At 33.3% G+C, this 21,883-nt stretch overlaps 1 protein-coding gene and 1 non-coding gene across 8 annotated transcripts; one reads left to right on the top strand and one right to left on the bottom strand.

Annotated features, from left to right (window-relative positions):
- Nucleotides 1–10,162: 10,162 nt before the first annotated feature.
- LOC121214280 (small nucleolar RNA R71) lies at nt 10,163–10,269 on the bottom strand. The gene has a single exon (XR_005909864.1). It is a non-coding gene; the product is annotated as a small nucleolar RNA R71 (small nucleolar RNA).
- A 6,565-nt stretch (nt 10,270–16,834) lies between these two features.
- LOC107933414 (1,4-alpha-glucan-branching enzyme 1, chloroplastic/amyloplastic) lies at nt 16,835–20,500 on the top strand. 7 transcript variants are annotated; one of them, XR_001693621.2, is made up of 6 exons: nt 16,838–18,018; nt 18,196–18,282; nt 18,845–18,974; nt 19,076–19,507; nt 20,086–20,191; nt 20,281–20,500. XR_001693621.2 is itself a non-coding variant. In XM_041086287.1 (5 exons), the coding sequence occupies exons 1-4, from the start codon at nt 17,981–17,983 to the stop codon at nt 19,184–19,186; spliced, it is 414 nt and encodes a 137-aa protein (XP_040942221.1). In that variant the 5' UTR covers nt 16,843–17,980; the 3' UTR covers nt 19,187–20,191; nt 20,281–20,500. The 7 variants fall into 7 exon arrangements, 1 of the variants encoding a protein (XP_040942221.1); XR_005908908.1 differs by having other exon boundaries at nt 16,839–18,018; nt 18,193–18,282; XR_005908907.1 differs by having other exon boundaries at nt 16,839–18,063.
- Nucleotides 20,501–21,883: the final 1,383 nt, after the last annotated feature.

Here is a 21,883-nt window from a genome sequence, read left to right as displayed (position 1 = left end):
ATAATAATATTTCAATTTCTTCATTTCTAAAATATATTTTTTTATAATCTTAGCTTCAAAATTTTTGTCTGCGTGATCAAATCTTTTTTAAATTTTTATTAATAAATTAAAAATAAATAGTATTTTAATTAACACGAAATAATTTATTTTAAATAGCTTTTTTAAAAGTTACCAATACAAAATTTAAAAAAAGGCAGAACTGTAACAATAAAAAGAGAGAATTTATTTATTAGAAGTAAAAGAGATAATCTAATTAGAATAATTTTTCAAAAAGAAAGGTTTAATTTAGCACGTAATCAATGTTCAGCATCAAGTGATAACATTCAACGCCTTTTAGTTCGAAATTCTATTAGAAAAAAATTAATATAAGTTATCAGTATCCCTTTTAAGAAAATTAAACGTAAAAGATTTTTTTTTTTAAGAAAAGGACAGCATTAAGCGACTGCATTAGGTAGAACCATAATCAAGAGGAAATAGACATGTTGCAATATCTTCCCAACAAGTTCATGACCGAAGCCAATGGGGATCTAAAACTACCTGTATTAGCACATTTAGTCATGTGATCAACAACACCATTAAGAGTTCTCGGGATATGCCGGATACGAATCTCCCATTTTCGATGCAAAGCTTGATGTAACAGTCGCAGTTCCACTAAACTACTACTAGCTCCTCAACTAGAGAAAAGTAATTCAACCAATAAAGCATTATCACACTCAACTTCAACTTTCTGAAACCCTGTATCCCAAGCTAAGAATAATCCTTCCAACATCGCTCTTGTTTCAACTTTAAAGACTGACTTGTTATCGAAACTCATCGCATAGCCCGATAACTAATTTGCATTTGAATCTTTAAGAACACCCCCAATAGAAACCCTTCGCTCCAAATTCTACACAGCCCCATCTGAATTGAGTTTTATCTAACCCGTTACAGGAGGAGTCCAAAACGAAAGACTCCCCACGGTCCCCAAAGATTTCATCTACACATCCAAATCCTGATAACACCTAGCCCACATGTAGTCGGTATCCACAATAGCCCCGATATTCCTGTGACTATTAGAGAACACACACTCATTTCTATTCTTCCAAAGTAGCCAACACAAGATTACAAACAGTGTTTGACACTCCATTTCTTCACAATGAAGATTACCTTTATCCTGCAAGTTTCAAACTAACCATTCCTTCATTGACAAAGAAAATAAAATATTATGGGCTTGTCGGGGAGCCACTATTCGCCATACAATCTTAGCAAAAGTGCAATCTTGAAAAGCATGAATCCCTGTCTCCAAACTATCAGTACACAAAGGACAAAGACCATCCTCTATCATATGCCTACGTCTTCTCTCATTATTTGTCAATAATCTATCATGTCATAAAAGCCATAAGAAAACACGTACTCTTTAAGGCGCCAGAACTTTCCAAATCATTTTCCAAATAGCAGCATCATCAGAAACTCGACCAAAGAGATTCTTATAAGTTGCAGAAGATGAGAAACCATAATTTTCCATCCATTTCCAAGCCAAGCAATCTTGTCTTGCCGCATTAGATAGGGTATGATCACTGCGATCTGTTGAATAATGGGGCGTGAAACAAGATTAGTAAGACTATCCCAATCCCAAAGAGCATTCTCAGTTACTAAGTCACAAACGTGTAATATGTTTTCAGGTTGATTCGATCCTCTAAAAATATCTCGTAAGGGTCTCATCTGCCTAACCCATACGTCATTCCAAAAATTCGTCATACAACCATCGCCAATTGACCAAAAAACATTACCCATAACTTCTGGCCAAACCCGTGTTAATGACTTCCATATGAATGAATAGTTGCTTCAAGAGATAGAGGTTGGAAGCGCCCGTTGTATATTATATTATTTCCTTAACACCTGAACCCATAGAGACTCGGTATTCGCAAGCAGACGGTAACCAAGCTTTATTAAGAAAATCTTGTTCTGATCACATAACTTTCGAAAACCCAGTCCACAACTATCCAAAGGCCGACAACAATCTTTCAAGAAAGAAGCGCAGTTTTCCTTGTATTATTAGTTGTTCCCCAGATGAAATTACGAGCAAGTCTCTCAATTTCATTGCATACAGAAAGAGACACCCGAACAGTAAACATAAAGTAGTTAGGAGTAGCAACAAGAACTGGCCGAACCAAAATTATTTGTCCTGCTAGTGAAAGTTTCCTCTAATCCCATCTAGATAGTTTTTACCTAACCTTACTTATAATAAAGTCAAAAGTATGCACAGTAACTCTGTTATGAAATAATGGCACATGCACAGTAACTCTGTTATGAAATAATGGCATATACACAGTAACTCTATTATGAAATAATGGCATACCAAGTTAACATCTAAGATCATCCATTCGGTTGAATCCCACACTCTTGCAAATCACCTCAATAATTGAACTAAGAGTATTAGGGGAGAAAAACACTTACGACTTGGACTTGTTAACCTTCTACCTAGAAAAGTAACAGAAAGTTTCCAGTATATTGCTTACCACAACAACTTGATCTCTACTAGCTTTGCAGAACAACATAAGATCATCAACAAAGAAAATATAAGACAAAGCGGGCCCTCTTCTTGAGAGGAACAAAGGCTTCCAACTATCATTCACGGTCGCCTCATCAATAAGGTGTCTAAGCCTCTCCATGCAAAGGACCAAAAGATAGGGTGATAAAGGGTCACCCTGCCTTATACCACGTGATGGTTGGAAAGCGTCAGTAAGAGTCTCATTCTAAAATACTTGGAGTGAAGTAGAAGAAACGCAATGCAATATGACACTAATTAACTACTCAGGAATTCCTACCATTAACAAAGTATCTCGTAAGAAATCCCAACCGATTCTATCATAAGCCTTTTCGAGGTCTATCTTTATGATCATACCACATTTGTTTCCCCGAAAGTTCCTCAAAGAGTGCACCACTTTTTGCGCCACTATAATATTATTGACAATATCTTTGCCTAGAATAAAGCTTGATTGGTTTTGACTTATCATTTTCACCACCAAAAGTCACAGTTTGTTCACAATCATTTTCGTAAGAATCTTATACAACACTGAACACAAGCTTATAGGGCAAATTTATTAATTCTCTCCGGATTCTGTGTCTTCAGGATAAGAACTTGTAACGTTCTGTTCAATTTCAGATCCAACCGTAAACCACCCAAACTGTGTCTCACAAAAGAACACACCGACGGTCTTACAATCTTCCATTGAGTCTGAAAGAAACTAGCTTGAAACCCATCCATACCAGGGGCCTTTAAAGGATCCATACTAAACACTGCTCTATGTACTTTCTCATCTGAAGCCACTGAAATAAGAGCCCTCGTCTCATCACAAGAAAACATAGGAAATTTACCTCGACAAGGGAAAACACCACTAGTCACATAGTCCATGGTATAAAGTTCCTTAAAGAATTGCACGACATGTTGTTTCAACACATCCTCCTCAAAACATCATTCATTATCCACTAGAAGACCCTCGGCTTTATTCCGATCCCATCTTGCCAACGTACAACTATGAAAATAGGATGTATTCATATCCCCATCTTTTAACCATTCAGATTTAGATTTTTGAAACCCCAATAACTCCTCATGAGCTAAAATTCCTCAATTTTCTGTCACAGTTCATACTCCCATCTATGAAATGATTGAGAGGAGCGAACCTCAAAGACTTTGTGAACTCTTTCCAGCTTAGAAATCAACTTTCTTTTGCGTACAAAGATATCCCCATAAACTTGTTTGTTCAATTCCTTAACAGATTCCTGGAAGTTTTCCAGATTATCACCAACCGTTAACTCATTATTCCAACTACTATTAACAATGTTGCCAAAATCCACATAAGACATCCAACTAGCAAGGCAACGGGAAGGCCTTAAACCTTTGCTAACGCTCGGCTTAAGAGAAATTAATGTCGGTCTATGATCAAATTTTAGTATGTAAAGGTTCCTCACCGAACATTCTAGAAAAACACGAATTCCACTCTGAATTATAGATAGCTCTGTCAAGTCTCTGTGACAAACCCCCTTTACACCATGCAAACTTGGCACCACTAGCACCCAAATCTCGTAAAGCATTGTCGAATAAAAACTTTATAAACCATTTGCAACCTATACGTGAAATAGAAGCCCCACATTTTCTTTTACCTCCATCAATAATAGAATTGAAATCACTGGCAAGCATCCAAGGTCCCTCCACCGAAACAGCCAGAGAGTTGAGAAAATGCCACAACTCCCTTCTCTTCATAGCATGAGGACTCGCATAGGCAATAGAACAAAAGAAATAATTCGAGCTCATCATACTACGAATTTTAACATGAACCACCTGAGAATGTATAATCAAAATATCCACCATTACATCCTCATTCCAACACAACCAAATCCCCGCAGCAAAACCATTTGCTTCCACCTTAAAAAAATTCGGATATCCAATTTTTGTAATAATACCATCGGCCCTAGCTCCATTAACCTAGGTTTCAAGCAGACAACAAATATGATGAAAACTCCTTCATGAATTCTTTAACAAAACTGTAAAAACGAGGATGTCCTACTCGGTAATTCCAGCAAATTATTTTAGTGTTCATAAAAAATAAAGAAATGTACAAGCCAAACCCGAAATAAGACTACAATAAATTCTGACAATTAACCTCAACACCATCAGTGTCATCCACAATCATAACTTTCTTAACAACTTGAGGATCCGACACCATAACATCTTTTTCTAGACTCCTTTTGAGATCACAAAGGAACCCTTCCATTGCTAATTAGAGATTAACCGATTGCTTCTCTTGGATCCCACGAGTCTCATCGAGTGGTTTCCTTTGCTGTTTATAGTGATTAGTGTTAACACTGCATGTTTCTTCTTATTTAAATTAGCCAAAATTTCTACTTTTTTCATCACTATAGCTTTCCCTCTATTAGTGGCACCCACCTAGGCCAATCTTGATCTATCATCAAAAGCACCCCACCCAATATTCAAACTCATACCCAAGCTTCCATTATTGGGCTTTAAAACCTTCAAGGTCGACTTTGGCCCACTCCCCATCACCACTTTTTTCCCCTTAGCCCTTAGCTTGGCCTGCTTCCCTTTCGTCTCAATAACATCTTTTTCTGGAAACCCTAACCACATACCCCCCTCACTATTAGACCTCTCCTTAGTCACTACCTCATCACACCCGTTAATCTCGCCATTAAACACTGCAGAAATTTCTCCCTCATTAACCCCTAGCGTTGTAAAGCGAGATCTCCCAGTAAGGCCCTCGAAACCGTCGTTTCTTCCCACACTTGAAGCCCAACTACGCCCTCTCTATCTTTCCACCACCATCCACGAACCATAGGGTTCATCCTCTACCTTCTTTTCAAGACCCGACTTCTCCATGACCAGTTGAACATAACCTGACTCCTCCACTAGTGAAGTCGTCGCAATCCCAGGACAAACGTCCACTGCATGTCTATACATACCACGTTGGAAATAGATATTTGGTAAAGCTTCATATTCAACACGCTGGAGACAACCATTAATTCGAACCTTTGACACCAACAGCTTCCCCAAATCAACATAGGCTGCCAATCGTACAAATCGTCCCCTACGAGCACAATCCATATGAACATCCAACTTCACCATCGAACCAACCGTTTGACCAATCACCCTTTGGAGGCAATCCGAATAATAACCTCCAAGCAGTCTAGGTAACCTAATCCAAACAAACCTACGACTTGATACCACTCTAACTTGTTGAAAACTTCGGTGACCGTGGCTGAACAGTCAGGTACCAGCCAAAAATTACCCATGGCCATTCTATTAATACCTTATTATAGTTTGATTCATCCTAAAAATGAAACAGATAAAAATATTCTCAAAATCCATGAGTTGGATCTGACACTAAGGATTCCACAATAAATTTATTTTATTCAACAAAACATTAAAACAATCCTTTCCCCTAGTAATTTTACAATAACTATATTGGCCATTCATCATTGGATAAACTCTTGCACTCTGTTAGATAACGTAATCGACAGAACACTCTCAATCACTTCAGTAATAGCGTTGCCATCCAAAAGTGTAAACTCCTCTTCCAGAAAACCACTATTTTTCTTCTCTGAGGAAGCCCCTAAGAGGGTTGATTTGTACGACGCCTTCGAAATCTTTGATTGAATCCTCTGGCCGTTATTATCCACACTCGGGTCATCAAATCTAACTGTACTTCTGGTCTAGTGTGAACTTTTTTCTTGGTTTTTCTAATACCACTAGTCAAACTTGAGTTATTGGCACCCACCGTGAAATCCACCATAGGGTGATGTTAGTGGCTAATGACGTGCGAAATGTGGGAGAAAGCATGTCAGACATGAAAATTGTTGAGAAAATATTATTCACACTCATAGAGAAATTCAATTACATTGTTTGTTCCATAGAGGAGTTGAAAGATATTAATTGTCTCTCTATTGATGAGTTGCAAAGCTCCTTCTTGTTCATTAGCAGAAGTTTCAAAGAAATAATAGTGAATAACAAGCTTTGGAGGTCACAAGTGAAGAAGTGCTTGGAGGGAGAGGTCGTGGAAGTCATAAAGATAGATGAAGAGGACGATTAAGATAATCTTTCAACAAAGCCACCATTGAATGCTTTAAGTGTGTAACACCCCTAACCCGTATTTGTCACTGGAATAGGGTTACAGAGCATTACCGTAAAAATAGAACATTAAAACATATATTTCATACATTAATATAAACATAAAATAAATCATTCATTGACATGCATATTGTTCCTTAATCTAGCCCTCGAGGCCCTAGAAATAATTTGGAAACAAATCGAGACTAAATCAAAAATATTTGGAAAGCATAAGAAAAAGTTTGAAAAAATTGACTGCAGGGGTCACATGCCCGTGTGCCTCACACGACTGAGACACTGGCCACACGTCAGTGTCTCAGGTAGTGTAACAATCAAAATAGGGACGCATGACCTTGTCCCATCCCGTGTCCTCACTAGTGTAACTCTTTGAGTTGGTCACACGGCCAAGTCACACGCTCGTGTACCAGGCTGTGTTCTAGGCCGTGTAACAGCCTGACTTGCATGCATTAAAACTTATAGGAGACACACGGCCATGTCACCTGACATACGACTGAGTCACACGCTCGTGTCTCAAGCTGTGTGGACATGAATTTTCCTAAAAACAAGCCATTTCCAACACTAAACCATGCAACCACCTAAAGGCCTTTAGCACACTATATCAAGGAATTAAAACATGACCCAAAGCCTACATAAAATGACCAAATCAATAGTCCAAGATCATTCAACCAATATGCCATACAAGACACCTTAATATCAATTACCAAAACCTACCAAATCATGTAAACTTTACCACTTACATTCATCAACTACCAATTTCAAAAACCTAATAAACATATAACCTAAAGTAGTTCCATGACTCAAACCATGAAATGATACAAATAAACCATTCTCATTATTATCAAAAGTGACCAAAAGTACCTTCTAAAGTAAGCATCATAACCTATTATGCATACATGACATGAAAACCCAAATACATTTTGTTATTATAAACACATTCATCAAACACCATTTTATAACATCATAAATACATTTTAACCTCAAATTCAACTACATAAGTTTATACATGCCACTACCCTAGGAGATACACAAACTACCAAAGTCGTTGGATAATGTGAGCTGAAGGTTTGATCTGTCCAAAGTGTCAGCAATAATGATCTACAAAACAATCTACAAGAACAAATAAGCTTACAGAGCTTAGTAAGACCGTAGCATATCATTTAATCTAACAATATATTGAATACAATTCATATATTATTCAATTCAAAATTACTGAAGTCTAAACAGGGTACCAAAAGTACATCCAGGGGTATTAGAAACACGAAAATATACACTTTTTCATGCCCTTTTTCACTCAAATTCATGCAATTTCGTAGTAATTCTTGTCAAAAAATATATAATAATTATAAAATAATTAAATGTACTTAAATTATTAACATGTTGAATTTTAATTAATTTTATAATAAATTTTGATTATTTTTTATTTATTTTAGACAGATTCGCACAAAGGGCGAAAAATGGCTCGGCAAACACTATTAGAAACGTAAAATCAAGAAGCGATTTTTGAAGTATCAAGACGAATTAATTTTCCAGCAAAAGATGGTCCAACTTATGAATATTAATTCATAATATAATTATTTTTTATCCAATTTATTTTGGGTTAAATAATTATTATTACTTAAATTATGAAAGGAGGCCAGTTGTGCTAAACCGAGAAGACCGATCCAACCAAGCAATGGGTTGCCCAAAATCGTCCCATATGCTGACCCAATCAACTTATTTAGCTGATTATTTGGCTTGTAAAAAAGCCCTTTAATTTTCCTTGAATTTGCATTCAAACCCCTCCACTTATCAAGCTTTTGAAGATTTGCCCCTAGCTAAATTTAGCAAGTTTGAAAGCTTCAAACTTGACACATGTGTGGCCGACCATAGGGAGAGTCAATGACTAATGATTTTTTCTATTTTTAGCAGCCTACTCAACCTATAAATACCCCCCTTGGCTGCTCATTTGAAGCACACCTCTCATCTTTTCATTCTTCACGTCTCTCTCACTTTCTCTCTTCAAAACCCTTCGTTTGTTCTTTAGTTTTCCCTTCCATTCCCTTGTCAATTTCCAATTTTGGAAAAGAGCCCTTCAATCACCATTGGTAGCAATATTCAAGTGCTCGTAGAAGCCTTGATTGAATAAGGACAAGTAGAGAAGGAGGAGCAGAGCAGACTAGTCAAGCTTCGGAGAAATATAAGATTTGATTCTGATTCCCTATCCTTTAATTTTTATTATTTTTGTTATGAACATGTATATGAATACTTTTTATGTTGATATGTTTAGTTTAATTAATATGACTTAAATTTAATTCATGCTAGGTTGATTGCATTTCATCCACCTAAGTTATTAAAATTGTGTTTGTGTTGTTATAGGCCTTGGTAAGTTGTTTGATTAAGTAAAATCATGATTAAGTTATTCTTGCATTATAATTGTAAGGTAACTAATGAATTAATTATTTAATCATGTTGAAATTGTAATTAATTGACACAATACTTAATTAGTGCATGTTTAATCTTCTAAGGTAGCTGAGGGTTAACTTAGCGACGGTATTAAAAGGTACATTAGCCTTGCATAACTTGTAAGATTATTGTGATTAAATTGTTTCAAGGTAGGAATACACATTTACCTCACTTAATATTTTATGTGCTTATGAAGATTGATTAATTGTTTGAATTGACATTGGAAAATGTTCAAGAGATTAGTTAATTTAGTATGTATAAGCAGTAGTTAGAAAATTACCAAGTTGCCGTGAATTTATTCGTAACAACATGAACATGAGTTTAGTAATTCTAAGTTAAGAAATGTAGTTAATCTAACGCAATTATGTCATCTTGATTAAAATAATCTTTTGAAATCGTGCATTAGAACTTCTACTTTTTATTTTACTTAGTTAAATTTTAGTTTTGAATCACTTCCTCAACATCAAAATATTTTTCTTCACCAAAGTGTTTTTAATTGCATTCATAAATAATTCTTTTCACAATCTTTGTGGGTACGAAGACTTGAAATTTACTTGTCACTTAATTACTTGTTGCGATTGTGTACACTTGCACATTTCCATTATTCCATGTTTTTTGCGCTGTTGCCAAGGACTTTTCTAAGAGTTATTATTTGTTAATTTTGAACTTTGATTTATTTTTTTGTTCAAATTTTAACTTAGTTATATTTTTTTTGTTTTATTTTAGGTGTTTATGAGTGTTGATCGAATTATTGATTTACTCCTCGTAGACCCTGAGATTGAAAAAAATTTTCGAAAAAGAAGGAGACAAGCAAGTCAGAAAGGATCAAAGAGATGAGCTTTGAAAATCTGAATCATGGAAGCAGAGCAAACCTTGCCCAAAATCCTATCCTTATTGCTGATGATAGGGATAGAGCTCTAAGATAATATGCCGTGCCAGTGTTTCTTGATCTTAAATCGAGTATTAGGAGACCTGAAATCGAGACACAACAATTTGAGTTGAAGCCAGTCATGTTCCAGATGCTTCAGACAGTGGTCCAATTTAGTGGAATGCCTACCGAAGATCCTCATGAAGTATTTCTCACCTAGCAAGAATGCTAGGTTGAGGAACGAGATTACTACTTTCCAACAAATGGATGACGAGTCCTTGTATGAGGCATGAGAAAGGTACAAAGAATTACGACGGAAGTTCCCTCATCACGGAACCCCTCATTGCATCCAACTTGAGACGTTTTGTAAAGGTCTCAATGCTCACATGAGTATGGTACGAGCCTAGGGGCAAAATCGTAATTTTGTGAAATTTTAGGGCAAAAATATATTTTTTCAAAGTGTGATTTTTGGACTAGATTGAATAATGTGAGTGTTTATAAGTTTAATGTGTGATTATAAATCAAGAAAGATGAGAAATTGACTTTGATCAGTGAAAAAGAAAAGTGAGAAAAAGTGAAAAATTTCCCGGTTGAACCTCCGGAATAGAAAAGTTACGAACGAAGTGACAGTAATGATCACATGTGTGGCATGGACTGTATGCAGGCCACTATGTGAAAGTGATAGTAATGGTCACGTGTGTAGTACTATGTGCAAGCTACTACGTGTACTGAGTATCATTGATTATAAAGATGGTTGCTATGTGCTGATTCCACTGGGTACCATTGATTATAACGGTGGTTGCTATATGCTGATTCCACCGTGTACCATTGATTATAAAGGTGGTTTCTATGTACTGACTCCACCAGAAATCATTGAAAATAAAGGTGGTTTCTATGTGTTGATTCCACCGAATATAATTGATTATAAGGGTGGTGCTATATGCTGATCCACCATGTAACGGTTATTATTCCGAAGTGATCATTAGAAATTGGCTAAGTGAAAATACATGTGATCACGTAAAGATTAAGTGTAATCGAATAAGATCGTGTGATGAAAAATGTGCTCGATATTTAATCGACCCTTTGGTACAATGAAATGAAGTAATGAAATTATAAAAGAGTAAATTTAACAATAAAATAGTTTAGGACAACAACAGTTGTGAGACTTTGAAAAATCACTAAAAATAGTGGAAATTAAATTAGAAGCTGAATGAGTTGTGGAATTAAAGCTGAATGAGTTTATTTTCACATAAAGGAAACAGAATAAGAAAAAGAATTATATATTTTGAGATATTTGAATTTTAGTGAGACAGGGTTAGAATGATTTCGGAATCCCCTGTTCTAACTTTGGAAAATTGTTAAAAATTTTTAAAAAATAATTATGGCCTGAAATTTATATTTTTAGAATCCTGAATGAGCCTATTTTAAAAAAAACAAACTAGAACATTATCTAAATTCTGTACAATGAGATATTTAATTTTTAGTGAAGAGGGGTCAGAACTATCAAATAGTGAAACATGGGAAATTTTAAAGAATAAAATATACTTATTGGCTAAGAAAAAAATTCTAAAAATTTTATAGTAAGAAGATATATGAGTCTATTTTTAGGGAAAATTAACGAATCTTAATTTTAAGCTCTGTAACTCGAGATATAAATAAATTATTGACTATGACGCAGATAGTCAACTTGAATTTACATATGGGAAAAAAGTGAAAGTATGTATAATATTGTTTAAGTGTGTTATACACATTAAGGATGAGGAATGGAGAGGAGGTGGAGGAAAAATTGGGAAATATATGAATGATTTGTGTATAATTGGTAATACGCTCTATTATAATTGATAAACGAAGAAATAAAAATGACGCATATATTTGTGCGTTATTGGTCATGGTTTAAGCTCATGTGGGAAAATAAAGTTTCATAGTATGTATGTATGGTATATTTGGTATATTATTTGGAATGAAGTAATGTCATGAATGGGTATTGAGTTAACACATGCTTGTAAGTTTGATACATGAATAAATATTGTGCTCATCCATGCTTATAATGCTTATGTTATATGTTTATTTGGCTGGCATATTTGGTATACATGTTTAGGCTTTGGCCAAGTTGTGGCGAGATTATGCCACGTTAAATCTATAAGTTATGCATCGAAATAGTAAGTGCCAAAACGGAAATATGCTTGTGATCATGAAAGGGGAGGTAAGGTTTAAATTATGTAATCTCTAGTGAAATGGTTTATCATGTGGTTAGTTCTAAAAAGAATTATGTTTCAATGTACTAGCTTGCAACTATGGTTGAATGATATGTTTATGTCTTGTGTGATAAGCATAGGAAACGAGTGTGGAATGGTAATGAAATAATAAGTTCATACTTGAAGTGTAAAATGACGAAAAAAGAGGATAATAAGTTGAATTGATGTTGTTATTTAAGCTAAAATGATATTTTCATTGCAAAATTGAGAATTTCATAAATGTGTAAATGAATGGTATAATCGATACACATTGAGTTAAATGGTAAATACGTATTAGTATTGATCTTAATGATATTGAATTGTAAGCGAATTAAAAGGAAATTGCTAGTGATATTATTTGAATTGTAAGCATGAGAAATTGTGAAATGAATGAAAAGGAAATGAAGCATTGAATTGCATGAGTATGTATCGGGTCTAGGAGGCTCTATTTAGTATGAATATAATATTTTGAGGATATATAGTGAAGAATTATAAAAGTATGTTAATAATTTGAAAATTTTAATTTAGATGAAATTTTATAACTCGATTCAATATGTTTACAAGTGTATGTGTTCTGGTAATGCCTTGTACCCTATTCCGGTGTCTAATACGGGTAAAGGGTGTTACAAGCCGCTTTTAAATTACTACGAATAACAAATACTTTTTCTTCAATTTCACGCACTAACTCAGGACCCACTAAATTTCTTTAACTGAGCTTCACATAGGTGTTCTACACCTTCTTCCATATAAAGCTTTAAAGGGAGAAATTTTCAAATTAGCACAAATACTATTGTTGTGAGCAAACTCAACCAAAGGAACATATCTTTCCCGGTTTATTCCAAAATCAATTACATAGTTTCTCAACATATCCTCCAAGACTTGAATAACTCTTTTAGACTAGCCACCAGTTTGAGGATGAAATACAATACTGAATTGCAGTTTAGTTCCCAAAGATCTCTGCAACTAATTCCAGAATCTCGAAGTAAATGTTACATCTCTATCTAAAACTATAGAAGATGAAATTCCATGCAGGCATACTATCTCAGTAATATAAAGCTCAGCTAACTTCTCTAAAGAATAAGCTAGATTTACAGGTAGAAAATGAGCGGACTTAGTAATCCTATCTACTATCACCCATACAAAATTTTTCCTTGAAGGACTAAAGGGAAAACCAGATATTAAATCCATGGTAATCCTATTCTACTTCCATTCTGGTAATTCAAAAGGATACAACTTACCTAAGGGAACTTAATGTTCTACCTTAACCCATTGAAAAGTCAAACAGGTTGAGACATACTCAACGATTTCTCTCTTCATACCAGGCCACCAATATGAGCTCTTCAAATCTTTATACATTTTAATACTCCAAGGATGGAGTGAAAAAGGTCCCTGATGAACATCTCTTAGCAACTCTTTCCTGAATTCATTCTCAGCTGGTACAAATATTCTTCCTATGAATCTCAACTCACCATCTTTACCCATATAGAAATTTGTTGCTTTTCCAAATATCATTCGTTGCTTAAAAAATTCACACTGAACATTTTTAATCTGCTCTTCTAATATCTATGAAACAAAAGTTGGCTTCACAACTAATTTTGCCGGTAAGGATCCATTATCAGACATACTTTGTAACATCCCGCCCGGTGAAGTCCTAACTATTTTGGTGTTGTTTATAAAAGTAAGGCTTAAGGGTAAGTTTCAAGTGCCCAATGTTAGGATTCAATTAAGTGTAAGGACTTTCTAAGTGTGCTAGTGATGCCTTGGTCTGGCAGATTCTGTACGAAAGGAACACTACACCAAAACAAGCTTTTAGAGGCACTTTTAGCGGCGTTTGGACAAAAAATGCCGGTAAAAATGAGCATTAGCAGCGCTTTACGGAAATCGCAGCTAAAGATTGTGCATTAGCGGCGTTTTCAAGAAAACGCCACTAAAAAAAGCATTAGCGGCCTTTTTTGGGAAAACGCCGCAAAAAACCAAACCCAACGACGTCGATTGGTGACCTATCGGGGGCTTTAGTGGTATTTTTGGAGTAGCGCTGCCAATGCTGTGGGTTTTAGCTGTGTTTTTTAAAAAGCGCCGCTAATGCTCGAGGTTTTAGCGGCGTTTTTTATGAAGCGCCACTAATGCTCGGGGTTTTAGCGGCGTTTTTAGAAAAGCGCCACTAATGCTCGGGGTTTTAGCAGCATTTTTAGAAAAGCGTCGCTAATGCTCGGGGTTTTAGCGGCATTTTTGAAAAAGCACCGCTAATGCTTGGGTTTTTAGCGACATTTTTTGAATGCGCCGCAAAAAACATTTTATCTTAATTGATTTATTATTTATATTAATTAAATAAAATTCAACTTATTTCTAATTGAATATTTAAAATCTTTAGAAAAAAATAACACGTAGAAATAATTTGAAATAATACACATGGAAAAATTAAAATACTATTATTTAAAATAATTTTAAAGTTTTTTGGGTACATGATTACTAATTATTTTTTAATTTATATATTAAAAAATTTCTTATATAATCGTAAAAGAGATAGTATTAATTTAAATTTAAAATATTGAATTAATTAATTATCACTATAGTTAATTTAATGTTTTAGGTTTAGGGTATATATATGATTATTACTTTATGATTTTAGGTCGGTTTAGGGGTTACTATTTTAAGGTTATCATAATTGATCAGGAGTATATATATATGGATTTAGGGATTATGGTTTAAGGGCTGAGATTTAATGTTTACGGGTTAGAGCCGGGGTTAGACGTTAGGAGTTAGGGATTTAGGGTTTAGCTAGGGATTTAGGGGTCGGGTTACGGTATTGGGTTTAGATTAATTAGTTTTTTTAATTTATATTTTAAATATGTTCTTATATAATTGTAAAAGAGATAATAATAAATTTGTTTAGGGTTTTTGGTTTGGGTATATGATTTGGTTTGTGTATATAATTGTAAAGAGATAATAAATTTGTAAAAGATGGTAAGCTTCTTCATAATGCACTTTCACTCCTACTTTCATTTCTTCAACCAAGTTATCTTGGTTCCCAACAATATATATCAACTATTTTTTCCTCTATTTTTCAACATAAATAAAAATTATTAACCAACAAAATCTGAAAAAAATTAATAAAACACCACATTAAAACCATAAAACAATAATTCTTAAAGAAATAAAAAAAATCAATAAATAGAATAAAAAACAAAGCTTGGTGGACACTTACATATGTTAATGGGATAAAAAATATTTTAGTTAAAGATGAAAAATCAGATTACGGATTCAGATGATCTAAGACAATTTTTTTTAGGTTGGAATAATAGTTAGATTCAGATTTTAAAATTGCTATATCCTATGAATTCGAAGTGGATGTGGGTAGATACCTTGAATATCCATTATTTAAATCTACATTGCTTATTCGGATAACAAATGTAATTTCAAATATATGAATCTAGTAGTTACTAAATTCTTACAATTCTGATTATATATATTAAAATAATTTTACCATATTCAAATTTGGGTTTTTGTGGATATGAATATCCACAAAAAAATTAAAATTTTAAAATTAGGTTTTTTTTAGCATTCAAATATTCAATGGATAATATTATTTAATTTAAATTCGAATTTGAATAGTAATACTCAAATAATTCATGAATAACATTTAAATACTTAAATAAATTTGTGAATTTGAATTGAAATCATTCAAAAATATGCATATACCTGACTCGCTATCATTCTTATTTTTATCACTTCAATAAAAAAACATCCCATATACTTGTTAGTCCTTCTTATTTTCATTTATCTATTTGAGAAAGAATATAATAAATTATTTAATTAGATAAATTTATGCATTTATCAATAAAATAAAATATTATAAATTTCAAACTTTATATAAAAAAATAAGTTTTATAAAGATAATATTGTTTATTGCTACTTTATACCAAAATTTTAACTATTAATTATTTTTAACCGATTTTAACTATTTTATGATTATTAAAGATTTAGGGATTTTTTTGGATGGTATTTCAAGGATTAGGGGGTATGGATTTGGGGGTTGAGATTTAATGTTTAGGGGTTAGGAGTTAGGGGTTAGGGGTTAAGAGTTAGAGATTTAAGGTTTAGGGATTTTAGGGTCAGATCAGGGTTTTGGGTTTAGATTAATTAGTTTTTTAAAAATATATTTTAAAAATTTAATCTAAACCATATATTTAAATATTAGTTTAAATAGAATTAATAAATAATTTAAAAAAAGTATTGATATATATATGGATGGATATATATTTAGGTACGTATAATTAATTATTTTGGATATATAGGACCAAATTATAAGAAATGAAATAAAAATACAAACAAAAAAGACAAAAAAAACCTAAAATTTATAACTTTATATAATTCTTATAAATATTACTTAAAAATTTTAGAATTATTTATTTAAAACGTCATCGTTTGGCTTAAGTAAATTAGTTTTTAGTGGCCTTTTTTACAGAAAACGCCAGAACTATGCATTAAAGCTTAACAAAACGGCGCCGTTTCTGATTAGAATTTTAATTTTTAATGGCGTTTTATAAAAAAACACCGCAAAAGATAAGCACTAGCAAGATTTTTATAAAAAACGCCATAAAAATCATTTTATTTTAAAAAAATTCGCGCCTTTTTATCCCAATTTTCCCCCGCTGAAACCCCTAATTTTTTTCCCTCTTCTTCACGGTCTATGAGCATTTCACTTCTTCACCCTTTTCAGACTCATTTCTTTCTCCTCTTCTTTCTTTTTCTCGGATCTTCTTTCTCCCTCTCTCCAAAGTTCTTCGATTCTTTCCGTCTCCTTTTCGCTCGCTCTCTTGTAATTTCATCTGTTTGAACAGGGCCGGTCTAGCCAATCTCTACCAGGACGGTTTAATGTTGACTTTGGAGGGTCAAAAGATCCAAGGCTCTCAGAGCATCGTCGCTAAACTCATCAGCCTTCCTTTCCAGCGGTGTCAGCACAGCATTACCACAGTCGATTGTCAGCCCTCCGGCGCTGGCGGCATGCTAGTTTTCGTCAGTGGTTTCGATTCATAGATAAGATCTCTTTAACCATGGCTTAATTAATCATACGAAGACCTTGAAACTTCAAGATTTCTCTCTCACAATCTAAGTTAGCTGCATACGATTAGCAACTTTGTGGAAAGGAGGATTTTGTTTTTGTTTTTCTTCCTTTAATTGCTGATTATTTCTGGGTTTCCAGAATAGATTTAAAATTAGCTCAAGTTGGATATTGCAAGGTTTAGTCGAAGTTTAGTGTTGGAAACTACAATTATTGACTTAATTCGCTGATTCGATTAGAAAAAGCAATTTACTTATTTGAATTTTACTTCTCAAAAGAAAAAAATAGTGATTTTAATGTTAATGGAGTGTTTTACATAGTAAATAGTTAATAAAAATAAGCATAAATTCTGTGTTTTATTTATTTACAGTTTGGTAAGGTTTAGATGTGATTTGGGGAATGGGTTTTGTCATTGAAATTGAATCATTTTTGTTTACTATTTGTTGGAGAAGAAATTAACTGAATCATTATGCCTTATGTTCGGTCTCACTGTGGATAATGGCATGTGCATATAATATAAGATTAACATGCTTGTGTAGAATATGACTAACATGCTAAAACTTAATGATCATGCATTCTGTCATTCAAAGAAAAATTGTCCCATGAACACCTTTGATCTTTATTTTCTTTGTTACAATTCTCTTAGTATTATCAACTCTCTGATGTAGGAGCCAATTATTAACACATACGCCAACTTTAGAGATGATGTTCTTCCCTGTATTAAAAGACTTGGGTACAATGCTGTTCAGATCATGACTAGTCAAGAGCACTCATATTATGCTAGCTTTGGGTATTACCTGCATCGTAATATTGGCTCAAATCTATTTGTTGCTGTGTATGTTTGTAAGTTTGTAAACTTGTACTAACTGCTATGTGGCAGATATAAGTAGACACAATTTTCTACTTATAACAAGTTGCATTTAATATTTTGCATGTACCATGTGACAAACTTCTTTGCACATAGTAGCCGCTTTGGAACCCCTGATGACCATAAGTCACTGATAGATAAGGCTCATGAGTTGGGTATACTTGTTCTTATGGATATTGTGCACAGGTAATAGTTATGTCTGCAGGAGAATATAATTTCTAGAAACATGCCCTTCAGCTATATTTGATGTTATACTTTTTGTGCAAACATTTTCCCTGATTGTTTTGTAAATAAAATGAAAACTTAAACTCTTCTGTGTTTGTTGTTAGATTTTTTGTGCAAACAAAATGTCCTGGATTGTTTGTACAGGAAATGAGAACTTGAACTCTTATTCTTTTCCTGCTTTGGCTTTATGCTCATTTTTCCAGTAGACTTGATGCAAATATGGCCATGAGAATTTAGGCTCTTATTTGTTGTCACTTTTACTCCTTCGTTTCTCTAGTTGATTTTTGCTTCCTAAAAGGTTGCTAAAAAATAAATCTAAAAGAGAGAAGCAAAGTCGTAATTGATTGAGAATATATAAATGACTAGAATACAATAAAATTTCTAGTATGATTGTTCATGACCAGCTTGTTGTTAAAGCATTTGTTTGCTATATCCCCATTCATTTTTATTCTATAATTAAGTTAAGTTGCTAATTTTATTTTGTTATCTACCTATGTATCTGAATGATGTTTTATGATTACAGCCATGCTTCCAATAATGTGTTAGATGGGCTGAACATGTTTGATGGAACTGATGGTCATTACTTCCACACGGGGTCAAGGCGTCACCACTCGATGTGGGATTCTCGCCTTTTTAATTATGGAAGCTGGGACGTATGTACTTCTACCTAAACATTTCTTAATGAATAGCTTGTTTAAAGATTTTGGCTTCCTCCCTTCCAGTTGTAAATATTATTTCTTAATTATTGCTTTAGGTACTGAGGTATCTTCTTTCAAATGCAAGATGGTGGCTGGAGGAGTATAAGTTTGATGGGTACATATTTGATGGTGTGACTTCAATAATGTACATCCATCATGGGTTGTAGGTATTATATGCGACTGAATTTGGAGATTCTCCAATTTCATGATGTTATATAATAAGTTATTCATATGCTCAGATGTTAATTTCCCAGTTTTGACATTATTTTGAAACTGATGTTACATTTGGTTCTTGCAAATAGTGAAGCATCATTCTTTATGTTTGTTTCTTAACAATTTTTGCTCGAGGACTAAATGGTCTCCATGTAATTACGATTAAGAAGAAAAATCAAGGTAAAAGCTTGTGGTTTTTTGTCTTTCCGTTCCTTCTCTATCCACTGTATGGGTTTCAGAAAAAAAGCTTTGCTCGCTCTTGCTATAAAAGTCAGGTTAGTTTCCTATTTGATCTTCTAATTTTCCTTCTTTGATTCGTGTTTTTTTGTGTTAAAGTGTCTGCAATTTTGTTTGTTTTTGGAGAAATCTAGGATTATTGTTGTATTTTTTGAAACTGATCTGTTATTGATGGAAGTTAACCCTTACAGTTGTTAGTGATAAACACATAAATTTGAATGTTGATAAATTATTGAATTATTAATTTATTTTAATTTATTGCATATAATCATTGAATTGTTTATTTTTACTAATTAATTATACATAAATAATTAGATAGTTGATTTTCGAGCAATATTATTTGATTGGCTCATTTTTGGTATGGCAATGTAAAGAGATTAATAATTGTACTTTTTTTAAAAAGTTTTTCCCCTGACCAACTATAAAATTAAAGTTAATCAATTGAAATAGATGTAGATCATAAGGTATTTAAGCTACTACAATGAGTAGTATGTTTAGTTTACTAGAGTTTCTTTGGACTTTGGTTTGATTCAATTATCAAATATTTAGCTCAGCATTTGATTGGTCAGGACTCGGGTCTTTAAAGTTCCTCAATCATTTTCTTCCTTTTTTTCAGAATCAGATTTGCTTTTTTGCTTGAATCTTGACTTTATAATCAATTTGGTGGGTCGGGTTGATTGAAGCTTTAAGGTTGTATGGTCATGGCTGGCGCTAAATAGAAGGTAAGTGCACAATGAGTTGAAGTGATTTACTTATCTTTGCCATGTTCACTATGGTTTGAATAGTTTAAGTTACTCTTATTTTCATGCAGAGCATGTAGGCACCAAATCTGCTGTTCAAATTCGAAGCCATGCTCAAAATTTTTTTTCTAAGGCTCATTGCTTTGAGTTCATTACAAGATTTCCTTGATTTAGTAAATGTATTATATCTTTTATTACCAAGATTTACTTGATTAAGAAAACGCATTGTATGTTTTATTACCTTGCATATGTATTATTTATTTTAGTTTTGATTCTAAATTTTTATTTTTACTTAAGATTTCTAACTTTTGGATTTTAATTGTGTTATTAATTTATTATTTTAAATTCTAAATTTAAATTCATTAATTTTTATATTTAGTTTTAAAGTTAAAATTTTTGTAGAAATTTTAATTTAAATAATATTTTTTATTAATCCTTAAAACATAATATAATATTTATCATAAAAATAAATATTATTTAAATTTTTTTAAAGATATGTTTTTAGCGGTGTTTGTGTGAAAAGCGTCGTTAAAGGTATGTTTTATAGCGGCATTTGTACGAAAAAGCGTCGCTAAAACTGATGATCTATAGCGGCATTTGTGGGAAAAGTGCCGCTAAAAATCATGATCTATAGTGGCATTTGTAGGATAAGCACCACTAAAAGTCATGACCATTAGCGGCGTTTATTTCTAAAAACGCAACAAACATTAGCGACGTTGTCAACAACAGCATTTTTTGCGGAGATGCGCTAAAAAGCGCCGCTAAAGGCCTAAAAAAGGCCGCTAAAAGCTTGTTTTGGTGTAGTGGAATGGAACTCGTGGTGAACTCTGGTATGTACAGCGTATAGGATTTTATGAAAGAACAAAGTTGATGACTAAATCTAAAGAAAGGTAAGTATGACGAATCAAGGAGTACTGGTAAGAATATATATATGAATATGGTACATATTATAAAAAGGTACTATTGGCGAAGAAGTGTTTGCCCAAAAGCCCTTTTTAGTGTATAGAATGGGCGGACTCCGACATGAAAATAAATAGACAAGGACTCCCCATCATATTACGATGATAAGTGAGATAGAAGTGGTAATTATGAAAGGAATGATTATAAGGTATGAGTCCACGCTAGTGATATACTACATTCAGTGACCAATGTGACACCCCAAACCCGACCGAGATGGACCAACCCAAATTCGAAGTATTACATTAGCCACCTAAGTGACTTTCTGGCTAACAACCACCCAAGACACACATCGACCTTATAACACCTCAATCTTATTTAATTATCAGTTATTTATTAATGCGGAAGCAAACTATGAGCCAATTTTAAACTTTTCTTAGGTAATTTAACCTAAGGGCATTTTCATCATTTTAGCATCTATGGTAAAACTAACCCGATTTTAGATCTAAGTGTTTACTGACCTTCTTTTAATCAAATTATGCAAGCCTAAAAATTTCAGCTTAATTTAAGTTCGTTTACTATGTCCAATTCAAGTCTTATTACTAGGGTTTAAATTGTAACAAATACAATCTATCAGGACCTATTCCGAATTATAAATTAAGCATGTTCCTATCGAATTTTACTCATTATGAGACTAATCCCAAAATTTTACCAAGTTTCCTTCTCATCTAAGGCTCTAATTAGACTAATCAATTTTCAAGACTAAATTGTAAGTTA

Source organism: Gossypium hirsutum, chromosome D01 (assembly GCF_007990345.1).
Source record: "Gossypium hirsutum isolate 1008001.06 chromosome D01, Gossypium_hirsutum_v2.1, whole genome shotgun sequence".
In the NCBI taxonomy this organism is placed as follows: domain Eukaryota; kingdom Viridiplantae; phylum Streptophyta; class Magnoliopsida; order Malvales; family Malvaceae; genus Gossypium; species Gossypium hirsutum.
This window is presented reverse-complemented; position numbering and strand designations above follow the sequence as displayed.